General features: G+C 26.6%; 1 protein-coding gene across 2 annotated transcripts; it reads right to left on the bottom strand.

The window, feature by feature from the left end:
• Nucleotides 1–9,228: 9,228 nt before the first annotated feature.
• On the bottom strand, nucleotides 9,229–11,612 carry LOC130968054 (11-beta-hydroxysteroid dehydrogenase-like 4A). 2 transcript variants are annotated; one of them, XM_057893134.1, is made up of 6 exons: nucleotides 11,287–11,611; nucleotides 11,014–11,206; nucleotides 10,841–10,926; nucleotides 10,608–10,739; nucleotides 9,888–10,013; nucleotides 9,229–9,793 (listed from the first exon to the last, which is right to left on the bottom strand). In XM_057893134.1, the coding sequence occupies exons 1-6, from the start codon at nucleotides 11,470–11,472 to the stop codon at nucleotides 9,569–9,571; spliced, it is 948 nt and encodes a 315-aa protein (XP_057749117.1). In that variant the 5' UTR covers nucleotides 11,473–11,611; the 3' UTR covers nucleotides 9,229–9,568. The 2 variants fall into 2 exon arrangements, with proteins under 2 accessions (XP_057749117.1, XP_057749118.1); XM_057893135.1 differs by lacking the exon at nucleotides 10,608–10,739 and having other exon boundaries at nucleotides 11,287–11,612.
• Between the last annotated feature and the right edge of the window lie 8,085 nt (nucleotides 11,613–19,697).

Genomic DNA, 19,697 nt, shown 5'->3' with positions numbered 1-19,697 from the left:
TATTATTGCTGCCTGAAGGAAAACGGTGAGAGATGGGGGGAAACACCAAGGAAGTTGACACATATATATGATAGGAAGGTTTTCACATGTTTCAATGTATTATAGTGGAACAAACCTATACCAGTAACATAACGGTTGCAGGTAATTTATTTGTCGTATTCTATATAGTATAATTTCAAATTCATCCCTAAGCTAAGAAGGCAAAATACCAAAAGAGCAGTGAAAAAGAGGACAAGCATAGTTGTATTTGGCTATAAACAGCTCTAAACCGATGAACTGAATAGCATTGGATTATTATGGACTGGCCTTGTATGTTTGAAACAGTGAGTAGTGTTCAAGTGATAGAATATTAATTTTTTGTCTTTACTATTAAAATTTTTAGGATTTGAACATCTATATACATAATTCAACTGGGTACAAAGGCCTATTATAAAAAAGATAAATAATATTAATAAACTAAATAAATTTAAATATTACATGAAAATCTCAAATAAAAAAACGTACATACATATCTCATGTATATTTATAACAATATATAAAAAGAATATATAAATTTGGTCCCCAATCTTATCTTTTTAATTTATTTCTATTATTATTTTTCAAAAATGTTCGGTTATTCTCTAACCAATTTTTATAATTATTAAATTTTGTATATGAATATGTATTTATTTATTTTTAAGATTTTAATTACTTTAAATCTAAAAGTATTGAATATTTTTTATTTTATTTATAATGTAATTAATAATATTTATTTTATTTAATATCTAATAAATTTAGATTCTGATTTTTTCTATTTTTTCACCATAATTAAATTGGCATAGTCCCTTTAATTGATTTGTAATTTTAATTTCTGTCGTAATAATATTTTTTCTTAATGTAATACTTAGACATTTTTATTTATTTTATACCGATAGTAATTTTTTATTTTATTTAATATCTAATAAATTAAAAAAATATATATGAATTTTATGTCCGATTCTTTCTTTATAATGAGGTGCCCAATTCTTTCTTTTCATTTTACCTTGCCACTAAAATTTAACACAACATATGTAGTTATTCTACGAAGTTAAACAAATGTCACGTTGACTTAACATTTTCTTTTCTATATCTATATATAAGAACCATAACCCCCATGAAAATATTTCTGTTCTCTTTAATAGTGTGATAATTCAAAACATTATTTCATTGAATAATATTGGTCATTTTTTATAGTCACTTTCTGTCTTCTTTCCATTTTTATATTCTCCTCTTCTTCTCAACAACTCTTAACATATAATTTCCTCTCTTACACTACTGTCTCATTAGAATTTGTCTCTACCTCTGTATTGTATATCTTATACGGTGAATAAATATATATAAAGATTTTCTTAAAAAATGATGAATTTATTTATTTATATTTTTTATTTAATATTTAATAAATTTAGCAATTTACTTAAATAAAATGATTGAGAAAAATTTTTACTCAAATGCAACAATTGCAATTCCTTTACTTGGGTGTCCTGATTCATTATTATGTATTATCACGTTTTACTTTTTACACATAAACTATGACAGATAAGCACGGTTTATAAAGTGTCCAAGATGAGCATAAACCGTGGTAACCAAGTACGGTTTATGAAGAGAGAACTTTAATCATAAAACCTTGTTACTTTCTATATATATAAGTAAGATTCAAGCTGTTGAAGAGAAGTATTTTACAATGGTGAGGAAGAGAGTTTTCTAAATAATAAGGGCAAATCACACTATTAAACCAGAATAGAGGAGAAATTACATATTCAACTAAAGCAAAAAATGTAACATGGATCAACTAGAAGCGTATTTTTATGTAATTCGAATCAAACTAATTCGAATTACAAAGCAACAGTGATTCGAAGTTGATCAATTCGAAATATGCAGCCAAAATTCGTACGTAATTCGAATCTACCTGATTCGAATTATGCATGCAGATTGACCAGGGTAGTTTGAATTACACTCATTCGAATTATAAGGGATGCAATTCGAATTACACAAAAAAAATTATCTAGAATATGTTAATCAAATTTTTTATTTCTATTATAAAATATAAAAAAATTTAATTCTCAAAAAAATATGTTATTTTTTAAGATTTAATTTCTTTTACTGTGTTTTCATAAAGTTTACACAAAATTCACCTATTACATTGACTAAATTTATTTATTTACGTAAAATTTGTTTATAAACTTAGCAAATTTGTTTACGTTTTAATACGATTTAAATTGTATTAATATATTTTTATAAATTTTAATCAATTTAATTTTATTTAAATAATTAGATTTTTAAATTATAAAATTTGTATTAGTTTATAATTTAAAATGTAAATAGATATAATTTAAATTAAGGATTTATAAAATTATATGTATTCGTATTATTATACTCATATGATTAAATTATTTATTCGATTTTTAAAAAATAACAGTGATTAATATTTTTTTATATTTTATAATAATAAAAAAAACGGTCCAGAATGTGGCCCATCTAATTCCACTAGCCTAAACAAACAATACCGTCCGTGATCGACTCACGTTAATGTCACGGCTGGCTTAAAAACTCATTAGGACAAGCTAAACTTTATTATGGTCAGTCAATGGGTAAATGGATTAATCAATCTGATTCCACCCTGATTCATATCGTGTTATGCACACAAAGATTTATATCCACCAAATCTGATCCTTTCATTTATTTTATTCATAAAATGGACGATGATTAAATTTGGTATAGCTTAGTTCCAATAAAGTGGAATGGAACAGGTGAAAATTTTTCTATATATGATATATATTCCAAGGTGCCAATGTAACGGTGACGTTTTGCATGCCCAACATGTAACACCTATCACTAAAAAACTAGTTTATCCCACGAAAATACAGACGAAATTTGAGAGTGATTTTTTTATCGAAAAACAAAAAAATGAATTAAAATAAATTACAAACAGAAAATAAAATCCATCAATAATTTTGTCGATAAAATTAATTTTTTTGTGAAAAATAATTACAGACAAAAAATTCATCTATAATTAAATAAATAAAATACTATATTTTATTAAATTATAATTTTCCGTCTGTAATTTAAACTTTTTCGTCGAAAATATTAAAATAAGAAGTTAGGTTTCCGAAACTCCCAATGATTCATTTCACTTTTTCACATTTTCCTTGAATTACTCCCTGCCTTCTCTTTTCGTTGACGATGTGACGTTCTCTGCTGTGGCCGCCGCTGTGGCTCGCGTCGCACGAGCTCCCTCTGTCGCCCTCATCGCGTTTTCTCCTTTCGTTGCCATCGACGAGCTCTTTCTGTCGTGCTCTTGTCTTACAAGCTCCTTCCACGCCGCTCTCGTCGCTGCTTCTTCTCTCCTCGCCGGAGGTTTGTCATCATCTCTTCTCGTTGCCGTTAGTTCTGGTAGGCCTCCGCCTCCTTCTCGTCCATATCCCTAACCCCTTCCATTGTGATTCTATTCTGATTTCATTATCCCTAGCCCTAGCCTTGTCCCTTCCCTGTTGCTGCTGCTAATTTCACAGAAAAATAAAAATAATTTCACAGAAAGTTCGTTAATCCCACTTTATTTGTCTCACTCACACTTTCCTTCACATTCTTAGTCACTTCTTTTTCCTAACAAATTGCTGACCTTTCACTTACTCGTAAGCAATACTGTGCCGTATCATAGCTAACAGCGAAATTCAGTCAACAAAACCCTAATTGGTTGTTTCTTCTATTTTGTTTGAGGTTCTAGGGAAGAAGAAAGAGCGGAAAAGAATGGGTGAGGAAAATAAGGTAGTTGGAGAAGGTGAGAAGAAGAAAGAGAAAAGTGTTGGTGCCACTGCTGTTGTTGGTGATGGAGAGGAGGAAAAGAATAATAAGAAGAAGAAGAGTAAGAAGCAGGGTTAATTTCTCGAATTTGGAACGGGATTTGGTTTAATACGTTTCCGTAGTGTAAGCATATATAAATATATAGAAGCTAATAAGGCCTTATCATAATAATACTAATTAACTTGATTCATTTTTTAATTTGTTGAGATATTGAGATCTGTTCTTAATTAACTTAAAATTACTGTTAAGTTTCTACAAATTTGAGCTACGGATACCTTGAACATGTGTAAAACTCTTTGATTTGTATTGTTTCATTGGGAAATCTGTTGACTAGGAATTTTAACTTGATCATATATGCTTTAGCTGTTGTTAAAAGCAATATTTTTGGAATATCTTCTCTTCTGAACCCTTATATGGAGTTTAAGTTTCAACTGTGAGATTATGCTGATTTACATATTTGAATATATTTTTTTGATAATTTTTTTTTGATAATTATCATGCTCAAAAGAGACCATAATATTATTATATGATAAGAATTATACCTTGCATATATATATATATATATATATATATATATATATATATATATGTGTGTGTGTGTGTGTACACTAGTCACACCCGTTTGATTGATTAGGATATAACAGAGAATCCTTGGGGCTGTGACCATAGTTGGCACACCGGGCTTTTATTTATATGCAATATGATTGCTGGGGTTCTTTCTAGTTTTGCATCGTGAAGCAAGACACTAACATTATTAATAGTTAGAAATAATTTTCAGGCAATATTATACACAGAAAATGACAGCTCAGATCAAAATTCAAATCAAGCATCTACTCTTATAAGATTATTTAGTTATGGCTATTGTGATTCCTTATTTTATTCCTTGTTTTAGTTTCGGATCACAATATGCATGTGTCATGTGTCAGATGAGATGCTTTAAGGTAGAATTTCATTCATGTTAATTGTATTTATTTGGCCCTTTTGCATGATTATTTACAGATGTTAATGCTGCTTTATTGTTTACAGATGTACCATTCTTCTCTTCTTTAGAATATAGCATTTTCTCATATCTTTCTAATTCAGTATTGCTTGCATTATCATTTGTAGGTCTGTAAACTGGACTTGATATTCAACTTCCATAATGTTTGTCCCTACAACTCCATGTCATGATTTATGTTAATAAACAAATAAATTGTAATAATAATTAGCTATTTCCATTGATTTTTCAAGGTGGTCACCCTGAACAAAAAATGCTATGTTTCCCTGATTTCATTAATCAAATATTGTTTTGTGTTTTCAATGCTTGGTTCATTTGCCATAACTAAATAATCTTATAAGAGTAGATGCTTGATTTGAATTTTGATCTGAGCTGTCATTTTCTGTGTATAATATTGCCTGAAAATTATTTCTAACTATTAATAATGTTAGTGTCTTGCTTCACGATGCAAAACTAGAAAGAACAAGTTGCTAACATATTTGAGCAAGTCTGAACCTCAAGATATTGAAATAGATGATCAGCAAGATGGTGAGGTTAATGCTCTCAATATCAGCAGGTATGAGCACATCTAATCTAATACAATACTAAATGTGAAACTTCTCTTCAGCTATGATCGATCTCTTTAGTCGAGGCATTATTGGTGCTTTGTAATTCCTAAGGGGAAATTATACAGGATAACTAAAATATATATTATTGCCATTTATGTTGGTAATAAGCTGCATAGATATTCTATCTTAATGAATCAGAGATATTTACAGTTTGAGGCTACTGCTTCATCACCAGTCTGCAGTTGATGCTGATCAATTGGAAGGGTCTGTGACATCTCTATCAAATTTGGATGATTCTGATTCTTCTAAATATCTAGTTCGGAAGAAGGTTCAAGAATCCTTGGAAAACTTATGGCTTGTTGAAATAAATGTGATAGAAATTATGATCTTACATATTGAAGAGTTTAATTTTACAGGTATCATCAACAAAGCAAAAAATTAGGAATCAGATAAAGGTATTAGTAGAAAAGATCAATTTGAAGGTACTATTTGCACCAGCAACAATTGGAACGGTATGTCACTAGTGTCTATTTGTTCTTTCATTGTCTCAACTATGCCCAAATAAAGCATATAATATATATATATATATATATATATATATATATATATATATATATATATATATATATATAACTAGTATATTTTTAGTTCTACTACCTAAACAAAGACATATACAATTTCTCATTATGCAGATAATTGGTTTAATAATTGGAATTGTTCCTCAATTTTGAAAAGTATTAGTTGATGAAAATGCACCTCTTTTTGTGATTCAAAACTCTTTAGTCATGTTGGGGTAAGTATATATATATACATACTTACCCCAACATATATATACTTTATATATATATATATATATATATTCGAGACTCTATATTTATTTAATTATGACCAGGTTAGTCGGTTCAACTAGTAATTTACCGATTGAACTAATGATTCGATTGTAATCTCTTGTTGGTTTGCAGGGATGCAGCAATTCCAGCAATGACCTTGTTGGTTGGTACAAATCTTGTTAAGGGTAAGCAACAATAACGTCATTTCATCTCTTGCAGATAAATGTTATGATATGTATAAACTAAAATAATTCGATGTTTTAATTTTCAGGTTTAGAGGGAGTAAGAAAGCAACTTCCACTTGTTATTGGGATTACTGTAGTTAGATTTATTGCCTTGCCAGCAATAGGTATAGGAATTGTTAAAAGTGCTACTCATTATGGCTTGATCCACCATGATCCATTATATCAATTTCTTTTACTACTTCAATTTGCTCTTCCTCCTGCAGTAGCCATGAGTAAGTATGATACTTGAACATTCAAGTCTTGCCATGCCATATATATGTATATGTATTTATCAAATAATTGAATTCTATATATATATATATATATATATATATATATATATATATATATATATATATATCAATCAGGTACAATGGTTCAATTATTTGGAGGTGGTGAAGGTGAACGCTCAGTTATCATGTTAGCAACTTATTCTTTTGCTGCAATTTTCCTTACCCTTTGGTGCACATTCTTTGTGTGGCTTGTATTATCATAATTATTTCTCCATGCCTTAGTTATAGTTACAAATTCTCCATTGTTGTAAAAGTCAAAGCTCTATGTAGAGAGTTTTGATTAAATTAGTATACATGTTTTTAAAGAGTTAAGTTAGTATATTAGTAATAGTAAAAGTTTTTAAATATTTTACTTTAATAAATACATAACAAATACATTGAAAAGTTACACTTTATATGTTTTTTTTGTAAAATCTTTTTCAATGAGTAATCTTAACATGCATTTTTAAGACAGATGTTAGCTGCTAAACTCTAACTATGACAAAAATAAGTATAGTTATAATTTGTGCTCTCATTTGACCAAAATTCATTTGTGCTTCTTTGTTTATGTTGCTTATTCTCTGATTCTTCAGTTCGTAAGTAGTCAGAGAAGTTTAAATTCATTTTCGGAACTCTAGGCTTTCACTTCATCACCTTCACTCTCTTCAATCCTCGCCCCCCTCTCTCTGTAGAATCAAGGGGCCCATCTTGCTCCGTAATCATGTCTTGGCGCGTGCAGAAGATAAGGCCAGAGGTTCCTCCACTTCTTCCTAACAGCAGTTCCAGGTTCTTATGGATACCCATTTATAGCAAAGTTTGTGAATTTGTATATTCGATACTGATTTGCATATTTTGAGTCAAGGGCACCTCAAAAACCAATGCAAGATTCAAAATTTCTGGAAAGTTTGTTGAATTTGAACCTAATGATATCAACTCCACTTAAAAATAAAAATAAAATATAAACCTCTGTAAATGTGGCAAAGTTACATATCTGCTGCTTATAGCTTAGTGCTTAACTCATACTTCACGTATAAATGTTTTTAGGACTTACCAACTGAATTTGGAACTGTGATCCCCTATGTTCACTTGATGAAACAAGCTCACAAGATTTTGAGGACAGTTATAAGCCCAAGACTGATTTGCTCAAAGCTGTTACGGTATTTACAGCAGCTGCAATTGGGGCAGTGGCAATTAACCATTCTTGGGTGGTCGCAAATCAGGTCTATCAATGTCCTCTTAGCTGAAATTCACTTGTGTATGTATATTTCAGCATAAAGTGTTTGCATTTGGGAATATGTTTACAAGTCTGTGACCATGACTGCAGGATCTTGCCATGGCATTGTTATTTGTAATAGGATATGTAGGCATCATTTTCAACTATCAAGAAGAGGATGGAGAAGGATATTTATGAAGTTGGAAAGATTGCACATGGTGTCAAAACAAAAATAGAAAGCTATAAACAAAGATGTAATGAGACAAAGATAATGACTTGATGTTTTAGTAGATTTTAGTCCTGAAATTTCAAACATGAGGAATTTTTTATATGGTCTTTATTTGCATAACTTAGTATAGTTGAACAATACATTGAGTTTATGTTTTGAATTATAGTTGATGTATCAACACATTTTGATGTATGGTTTGTTATAATTGATGATCAATACATTTTGTTTATGTTTTGAATTATATTGACTTACTTGTTTATAGTACTTTTCTTTTAGTTTGATAATACGATGAATTTGTTTATTTTTTGAAATATTATAAATATTCGAATACAAATTAGATAAAAATTTGTATTAAATTTATATTTATTTTGTATGAAAACAAGCTTATTTTGTAATTAGAAAAATAAAAAAATTTTCTATTTTACTTTACTGACGGATTTACAGACGGATTTTTTGTTTATAATCAGAGTGTGAGATGATTTTCCAAAGTTCAAATTACAGATTGAAAATCTGTTGAAAAATCTGTAATTATAGACTGAAAATCCGTCTGTAATTATAGACTGAAAATTCGTCTGTAACTAGTAAAAATCCGTCGGTAATTTTCTGACGGAAAAAAAATCTGTTGGTAAATAATTTCTGACGGGACTTTTACAGAGGAATAAAATCCGTCGATAATTTTGTCGGTAACCAAAAATCCGTCTATAATAAAAACTAAATCTGTCTATAAATCTGTCTGTATTAAATCATTTTTTAGTTGTTCCAGAACTAAACACGTGGTAGCTTAGCCTTAAGCTTACAGAAAACTTTTCATTCAAAATAAGTCAACAATAGCAAGAGTAGCATCTAATCTAATAATTCTTAGGTGTTGATAGAATACTGTCTTCTTGTGTCTGGATAAATTAAATACATTGCATGTATCACTCCCCGATGGTGTATTTTAAGTTTCAAAAATATTTAAATATTATAATAGATATAGATAATATTTTTTCCCTTTTATTTTACGTGGAAAAATTATAATTCAGTATTCCCCCCTAGTCTTATTATTGCCTACGTTATATTATTAACGAAGTGCGTTCAACCGTTCAAATCAAGCCATACAAGAAGAAAGTGGAACAAATTACATAAGGTTTTTTGTCTGATACAAATTATACTAAGGAAATGGAAGTGGAGAATCCAATTAGGGAAAATAATTGTACAAACACTGCAGACTTCACTCTTGCCACTTCTCACATAGTCACATACAGACATACTCACATACAAAGCAAGAAACTAATCATGGAACTCATGAATCGGCAAAATTAGCCTGTAACCATGCTAGCTTTACTTGACTAGAAATGTGTCGAAAATCATACAAAGCTTGGTAACCAATGATTGTAATCAACATATTTTAAATTAATACAACTTAGACCTGTAAAAAAATGGAAGTGGCACAGAGTACTTTACTCTAGCTTCAGCTCTGTTGCAGAATTATTTATTTTTCGGGAAAGCCCAATTAAGGAGCGTACGGCCGAGTCTACTAGTTGAGGATAAAGCAGCTTGAAAGGAAACAAAACCTTGACCCAAGATGGCTCTGTCAAGTACATATCTCCCCTGCATGCGCTTTTCACTATGCTTTCTGCTAATTCAGATGCTGATAACAGTGGAATTATTTCCATTATACGCTCCTATAGTAATTGCAAAAATATCACAGTTAACTACCAATTATATTCATTATTGTGAACTACTTTGTTGAGAATTCAATTCAGTTTCACCACCAACCTCTTTTACTACAGTTAATCCTAGATCCGTGTTGATCAAACCAGGTGTGACTATTGTTATGCTAATAGCACGACCAAGTTCCATCCTGAGAGTCTCAAAGTAGTTTATAACCGCTGCCTTGCTTGCCTGCTTAGGAGTAATCATTACTTCCACAAGACTAAACAGTATAAACATGTTTTACAGGGGAAAGCACTATTTTGATTGCAACATTTGACTCAAATTTTAATTTAATTTTTAATATTTTAAACATCTTATTTCTATTTTAAAAATTTTAAATGGGTTTAATATTATTTTATCGTTAAATTTGACATGAATAATTAATAGAATAATTAACGTGGATGTTAACCATTTTATTGTTAAATTATATCTTTTATATGTTAAAAAAACATAACTAAAATCTTCTTGTAATATTTTTTTGTTGATCTCTTGTAAAAAAATAATCCAAATCTTATCAATCAATCATTAATGCTCTAAAATCGAAGAAAAAACTTTTATGTTAGTAATTGTTGGTGGATCCATTTTACTTGGATACCAAAATCAAATTTATTGACTTTTTAATATACTAATTGTTAGTATCAAATTTAATCATGAGATAACATTAAACACTTTTAAAATTTTTTAGGACTGAAATAAAAATTTTAAAACCTTTTAAAACTAAAATAAAACCAAAATAATAATTTATCCTATTTTATAATATTGCAATGGTTAACGGAAGGTTACACTATAGATACTGCTTTTTGGGAGAGGGAACCATCCAAAAACCGATGCAATCACAATGATCCTGCCTCTGCTTGTTTTCAGATGTGGGATTGCACATAAAGTGCCATAAACTGATCCCCAGAAATTTACGTCCTATGTAAAATGTGAATTCACATTGTTGAGTAAGTATTCCATGAATATCTAGTCATATAAATAGATTGAATAGTCTAGAATTTCATGATGAATGGCCTTACCATCATTGGAGTAAATTCAGAAGCATTACTCCAATCTTTGAATCCTGAAGGCTTGCCAATTCCAGCATTATTCACCAAACAATCCACTGCGGACAACATACACAAATTGATACAATTCTATCGTTAAATGAAAATTGAATGATAGCTAGCATAGGTCGCATATATATTCATACATCGTCCAAAATGATTAACTGTTTGATCCACAAAACGATGACAGTCTTGGAGCTTTGAGACATCTGCAGCGATGATGATAACATCAGGAGAACCCAGAGATCTGGCCTTTTCAGCCACAACTACAAGATTGTCCTCCCTAATGTCAACCAGTGATAAAACTGCTCCTCTCCTTCCATATTCATATGCTAGTTGCTTTCCGAAATAAATTAAACAAAGGTTTATTAACTGTAGCTACGTATAACAATTATATAGAGAAAGAGAGTGGAGCAAACCTCGCCAATCCCTGAGGCTGCCCCGGTGATTAGTACAACCTTGTTTTCCAATTTTTCATCGGTTTGAAACAAATTCCTTACATAAATAAAAACCTTGAAGATAAGGAAAGGTATCATGAACGAGGATAGAAGCACCAATGATAGTGGGGGCAATGCAATGTTCAGTAGCCTCTGAATTGCAGCCATGATTGCTTTGATTAGATATAAGTATCCAAGAAATCAACTAGCGCTTATACTATGATTACTATCAGTGTAGTATAGTCTGTTACTAGATTTTATATTCTCAATCTACTACTCGTACTTAAGATGGCAATGGGACAAGCTAGGACGAGTGGAACTGTTATTTCTTCATTTATTTGTCTGGTTAAGTGGTTATCAATTAGAAAATGGAAAAGTCTACGGGCCATCAACTTTGTTAAATTCTGACCAGCATGTAACCAGCAATAAAAAGTGAGTCATTGAATGAAATTTCACACTAATTTCATATCATTAAAACTATCTTGATGGCTATTTAATGGCTACAAATCACCAAAGTTGCTGGCCCCTAGTATTCCTCTTAAAAAAATTTAAGAGATCAACTATAATATAAATTAATTAAGCCAATTTTTTTATTTTAAAATTTAAAAAATGAGGATAGTTTGATTTTTTTTATATTAGACTTGTTTTTTAATTAGTTAATGTTACTCTTAATTAGTTTTCTAGCCGTCTATGAGATTTTTAAAGTTAGAAAATACAATCCCTTTTCGTTAGTTACTAACGGACATTTTTAACGTAAAACGTTAACTCACACGCATAGTCGCTAAGGCTGCGTGATGAAGACACTAAAAATTATCTTTTGTGTATTGTAATTGAATACGATGGATAAGACACTAATGTCTAGTATTATATTTGGATACAAATGGACAAGATTAAAATATTATATGAAATGACTAAAATAGCCTTGTGATTCCAAATTTTCTATATCAATACAAATTAATTTAATAAAAAATGAGAGTACGTAGGAGTACAGACGGAACTTGAAAAAAATATTTGAAGAGGCAAAAAATTTTAATAAAAAAATATATTAGTATTTATATTAAAATAAAATTTATAAATATAATTATTTTATATGGTTAAGATTAACAAAAAAATAAATTTGAGTTTGATTAATAAAAAATTTTGTTTAAGTTAATAAGCTAAATTTATTTTAAATAAAAAATTAATTTAAAAAAATCTATTTTTACATAAAAAACAATTAGTTTTTGCATATAAAAATCTATTTTTATTTAAAAAATTATTTTTTTATCTAAAAACTGATTTTTCTTTATAAAAAACTGATTTTTCTTTAAATTATATAAAATCAATTACAATTTATAAATTACTTTTTAGCATTTTAAAAGATCAATTTTACTTTTAATAATATTTATCTTTCAAAAGTTTTAAAATTAATTATTTTTGTTATTATTTTTATTACAAATCAAATAATATAATATAAGGTTAAAATAGTATTGAAGTAAAACGATAAAAAGAAAAGAATTATCTACTCCCAATCAAAAATTCTACAGAAAAGAGAGAGTACCTGAAAAAGAAAGAGATAGAGAAAGAACAGGAAAAAAAAAGTATCTCTGAACAACGCAATACAAAAAATAAGAAAGGGTAATAGTGAAAAAAAAAAAACAAAATTTATAAAATTGTCGGTGTCCACTCTTCCAAATTCCGTGTCCATCATTGTCCTTCGTGAAAGAGTGGACACAAGTATAAAAAACTGTCTCAGAGACAATATGTCCATTGTCCATGTCTCTGCTTCCAAACAAATCAATCTCCATAATAAAGTATAAAACAATCCTTAAAAAATTAAAAAATTTTAAAGTAATTTCAAAAAATTTTTAAAAAGTCCAAAATAGTCTCTTCGAATATTTGTAATTTTTTTTAAAAATTAGTCTTATAATATTTTTATGAATAAAAAATAAAATATCATTAAAAATATATAATAAATAAAAAATACAAAAAATAATAAAATATATACGAAAAAAATTTTATTTATTAATACTAAAATATCATCAGAAATAACATTATTTAATAATTAACATATGATACCTATATTAAGGTAATATAGTCATGTAAAAACCATAATAATAATAATAACTAAATTTAAGAGCTTATTGAATTATAAAAATCATTATTTATATACCTAACCTCCTACCATATTGACTCCAAGTAAACTTAGAAAAATATTTTTAAGTGAAATATATATTTTTTTTAGGCATAATTGCTAACTGTGGTAGCACAAATAGTTTTAATTCTAAGCTTGTTTTGTGCAACATTACAACAATTAAATTCTAAAATTGTTTAAAGAACATGAACAGAACACTTGGATTCGTCAAGACATTTCATCTTCAAGTATTGCAAAGTATGAGGAGCTTTATATTGAGATTTTGTAAATCATCTATATTAATCTTGTAGTTAACCCACATTTACAAATTTAACTTCATAAATGACTTAGTTCACATTGCATACAAGTTTCAAAGAGTTGTGCATTCATATGCATTTGCATAAACATTTTTAATTATTTATGTAAAATTTTTTATGTTAAATGAGAGTTCTCTTATCTCTTTAAACAACAATGATTCATTTTCTTCTTTATCATTAAAAAATAATTATAGAACATGACACCTATAAATTACATTAAATTAATATTTTGCATGGTTAAAAATAAATATAAGTTTATTTATTTTAAAAATGATTTTTTTTTTGAAAGAATACCTTTTTAAAATTAATTTATAATTTATTTTAAAAATATATAAAAAAATTTGTATATAAATAATCAAATTTGAGATATATAAAACTCCAAATTTTTTATAATTCTTACACTAAAATGTTAATTTCTAACATTTTTCCAGTGTATATATATCATTGGTAATACTAAAAATTTTTTATCTTATTTGATATTTATTGATTGTTGCTAAAATTAATAAATATTAAATAATACAAATTTTAACTATTTTTAATTAATTTTTTTATTATCAAATATTTTTTATTAACATGTATGGGAGTAACAAGTTTTTTTCAACTAAATATCCAACTAATAGTAAAAATTTCAAAAGGAATAATAGAGCAAGCTCTTCTTTTTCTCTTTCTACATGTTCTTCTTGACATGATTTTTTATTGCTTTTGTTAGAATTTTCATGAATTTTATGTAGAATTTCTATACTTTTTTAAAACAATGTTTTATTTTAAAAATTGTATAAATTTAAAGAAATTTTTATTTTATTTTAAAAAATTTTTGTGTAAATTTTAGAAAGTTTTATATAAATTTGTTAAAATTAAAAAAACCAATATTTTTTTAAAATTAAAATAAGAACTTATTTACAAAAGTATTTGTTCACCTAATATTTTTTTAATGTAATTTGTAAACATTAAAAAATGATTACAAAATATATCATATAGATCAATCCTGAGTTAAGTGTGTAAATATAGTCATCTCATGTTTATAATAATCAGAGAAAACTACATTCATTTCTTTACAAAATATTTAAATGATAAATTTTTATTTTTTATTTATAAAATATATACTCTTTTTTTTATAAGATTAAAACATATTTTTCATAATGATAAATATACAAATATATATTTTATATTATTATTGATTTAATTAAATAATTATTACTAGTTTTTATGCATATTTTAATTAAATAAATTTAAATATATGTCATTTTAAAGAATAATATATTTTATAAATAAAAAGAGAAGAAAGTATCATTTAGAGTGTCTTTACTAACTAACATTTACTTTAAAGCAATGTTCAATACTTCAATTTATGATGTTGACCCAAATATGACCTGAGTTATTTTTAGATACTTTTAAGTAAATAAAAGGATTTACTTTCTCTTATCAATTTATTACATATATACCAAAGTGATTTTATTATAAATATTTATTCTATTATCTACCCATTAGATTAGTAAATAGTTATAATTTGTATAAAGAGTACCTAAAAGTTTTTCATATGATCGAACATGCTGCACCCAATAAGAGAATCAAGGAAGAAAAGGAAGAAGAACAAACTAGATGAAAAAATTGAAAAAAGAGTTTTGATAGGATAAACTATAATTATTTTTGTTAATAATAAAATATTTTTAAAATAATTTAAAATGTGATAAAAATATCTATTATGAAATATATATTTAAAAAAAATATTTTATATATATGTTTTTTTAATATCTTTTTAAGTATGATTAAAAAAATTATAAATTTTAACCTTTAAAATATGACATTTTATGATAAGTAAATTTTTTTATTCATGATAAAAAAAATACTTTTAAAAAATAAAAATAAAATTTTAGTTCAATTTTTTATATATTTATTAAATAGTTATCCAGATATTTTTTTAAAATTTTGAATAAAATATATGAACAATTTATTAAATATAAAAATTATTTATTATTTATAAAAAATTATTGTTTTTGTTATCTTTATAAAATTTTAAAATATTATAAAATATTTTTATTTTTATTGAAAATAAGAATTATTTTTGTCACCATATTCAAAAATCAATAAAAGCAATTTTAGTATTTTATCGTTGCAAAAAAATTATATCAAGTGATAATGTTAGTATTTAATAACGTAATAAAGTAATATTTTATTTATTTTTAAATTTATAATATTTATTATTTGTAAGTCCTATTATTTTAATTCAAAAATAATTAATAGTATATTTTTTTAGAGTGATAATATAATTTTAAAAAAATCGAATCTTTTGTCGTTAATAATGTAAAATGGTGTTTTAAGTCGTGCAAAAGAGGAAATGGATCCTCTCCAGTTTTTTCAACACTTGACAAAATACAGTGCAATCTCTCACCTTTGATTTTAATAGTGGGACCAAAAATAAATAAGAAAGAGAGTGTGGTGAATGGTTAGATTAAACACTGCACATCATCCAGTTTTTTATTCACTGGAGAGGATCCATTCTCGTGCAAAAGATGTCGATTTAACGTGTACATCCTTGGCCCTGCTATGATCCCTCCACCTGTATCACACATTAAATAAGTCGGTATATGGTTCCATCTTAAATTTATGATTTATAGTTTGTTGATTGTTGGAACGTTAGTTGTTAACATTTATGGTTCCATTATAAGAAAATTAACGTAAATCATCTAAATCAATTATTTTGGATATATATATATATATATATATAGTAAATTTTTTTAAAAATAAAATAAAAAAATAATTATTTTTTCATATCAAAATTTTTAACTTTAATTTTTAAATAGAAAAAATATAGGTAAACAATAGTTTTTGTAAACATTGAACAATGTGAATATTGGGCCCAGTAAAGTAAAAACGCGTTACACTCTTAAATTATCTATTTAAATCGTAATATTAGTCTGCACACCTAGTGAATTAAACATGCGTTGTTCATGTTGTTAAAAAAAGACATTGGTTATCTAGCACTCCCCCGATAAACTTTATATTTTTTATAGAGTTCGCCTAATTCCAGCGAACTTCATTTTAATTTTTTTCAAAATGCACAAAATTCAAATTTATAAGCTATTATCATCCTATCTAAGAGTACATAGGAGTACACAAAAATACACAAATAACAAGCATGACTTCTTCAAGTGAGAATCTTAAAAAATTTTTTTAGAAAGGCCAAATATATAATTAATTATATATATTATATAAGAGTATTTATATTTAAATTAAATGTACTAATTTTTATTTTTTTAATCCTTATAAATTTATAATTATAAAAATAAATTATTAAAAAATTAAAAATTATAATGAATATAATAGCGTCTAAAACTATAATAAATATATAATTTTTTTGTCCATATCAATTATTTTTTAAAAATTATTGAAGATAAAAAAATATAAGATGATAAACTTAAAATATAATAATTTTCTTTTATTTGATATTATGATACCAATTATTATATTGTACAACATATTAAAGATAGTAGTAATATAAAAAAAATTAAAATATTAAATTTATTTTAATAAATACTTATATATATAGTTTATCTATTTTATAATTTAGTTAAAAACAATTTTGTTTTATAAATTATTAAAATTAATAAAATAATATAAAATTATTTGTTTGTATTATTTATTATTTCACAGTTAAATTTTATTTAATTCATTATACTTTAAAATAATAAGATTATCTTTTTTATTATAAACTTAAAAAATAAAAATAAAAAATGATAATTTGATGACCTTAAAAGATATATATATATATATATATATATATATATATATATATATATATATATATATATATATAGGGAGAGAGAAGAGAATGTGTTTGTAGTAAATTTTGAATCCAGATCTAATATTTTGTGAAAAATTTGCAACAAAAATAAAAACTAATTGAACTTGTACCAAACAAAATAAGTGGTTATAGTTATAATTTTATAAAATATTTGGGGCATGACTCCATTGTCTCTATGAAGCTCTGCTACGGGTTTCTTTAATATTGTTTGCAGCAATGACAATTATTATTATTGTCTTTAGAAATATAAAGATATACGAAAATAAGTCATATTTAACATTTTTTATTATAAATAAAAAAATTATTATTTTTTTAATAAAAATATGATTTATTCCTATGTACACTTGTGTATTTTTTTATATTTTTGAAATGTTGCTGTTTATGTTAAAAATTAGTGTCTTGAACTACATGAAAGAATTTATTTGTTTTAAATTTACAATACATATACAATTTAATACTTAAAGAGGGTGATAATTCAAATATCTGAATTTCCATAACTCCTAGTTAGATTTTCAGAAAAATTTGTAAGCATACAATTCTGGTGTATACCGGTTATTTTTCGGTGTATTATAAAAAAAATTCGGCATATTTGTATATTTGATCTTATTTTCTTGATTTTTTTCAACATGTAATTAACAGCTTTTGAATACAGTACAGACAGATTCACAGAAATTTATTTATGCAAACAAAATTTATAATAAGATTGAATTAAATATTCACAAACTATACAAAAAGTATATGTTCAAACTATTCACAAATTACACAACATTAAACTATTGACGGTCAATATCTTCTGAATGTAATTGACAATATGGACTCAACAATGCTGCAGACGGCTTGGACAATATGATTGCTTAACTTTCTTGAATTGCTCTATCTCTTAGTTGATTCATTTCATCAAATAGAATCAGCGAAGTATATTCAACTATAAAATGGTCCACCTCTGCCTACAATTTAAAAAATTTCTTTTACTAAACTCCGTTAATTTAGTAAAGTAATATATAGTTATTTATTTTTAAACATAGTTACCTGCGTCTAATTCTCCCAGTCATATTTGCTCTTTTTAATGTTTTTCGGTTCGATTATCTCGAGCCATTTTATTACATAAACTGCAGAATCGTAGCTAAAAACAAAAATAAAATAACAAAATAAAATAGGACAGTAAGAGAAAACACAAAATTTCTCATAGAGAAAGATTTATACCTCGTTTTTAGGCCCGCAATATTGACATATGGGGTTTAATCTTATCGTCCTTTTTACTGAGAGGTTACCCTCCGGCAAATACCCTCATTCTAGAAATCACGTAGCTCTAAAAATAAAAAAATCAAAATATAAGAAAGACTACATTTAAAACCAGATTACACCGAAATGATCTAATAATATACCTTATTTTAAATAGCACTACACCCAATTCCTATATTGTTAACAACATACACAAACCAAAAAATTTATAGAGAAAACAGAAGCAACTTACAACAAATTTGTTAAGTTTCATTCTTTTTGGCGAGGGACACTTCTTGTGATATGGGTCAAGGACACGAAATTTCTTGTTTCTAACATCCACCGTCCATATCCACCAATGTTCCCCGTAACAAACTGGGACAAATATCTGAAGGACTTGAATGTCGAAGGACTTTTTTGTTTTTTTACGTAAGAAGTCACCATCATGATTCTCCAAGCCATATTCTGCAGAATTTGTATAACACCGAAAGAAATAGTTATTACACACAATACATTACATAAATACACTGGAATTTAAGCTTAATACACTTTATCATAATATAAGGGGAGAAACAGTAAATTTATTCTTCAAATCTTTTAATTCTTTTTTTGTTGAGAATTAGACACATTGCAGTCACAATCTAGGAAAATAAAAAACCCAAAGTAATTACATCAACATTGCAGTCACAACTCATAATAAATTCATTAATCTTATTCTAAGATTACCTCATCTTTAATATATGTACTAGCTTTTAAATATGCAAATTGGCCTTTTGTTATCTCCATCGGTTGTTGAGCATTCAGGATTCACATTGTCTCCCACTCATTAATGCTTCCATCGTCATAGGTCTTCAAATTTGTGGCACAGAGAAAGCACTTTTCTTTGAGGTCGCCCGATACTTCGCTCTGCCTCACATGAGTTTCGAACTTGTAAAAAATC

This window comes from Arachis stenosperma, chromosome 3, assembly GCF_014773155.1.
Source record: "Arachis stenosperma cultivar V10309 chromosome 3, arast.V10309.gnm1.PFL2, whole genome shotgun sequence".
In the NCBI taxonomy this organism is placed as follows: domain Eukaryota; kingdom Viridiplantae; phylum Streptophyta; class Magnoliopsida; order Fabales; family Fabaceae; genus Arachis; species Arachis stenosperma.
This window is presented reverse-complemented; position numbering and strand designations above follow the sequence as displayed.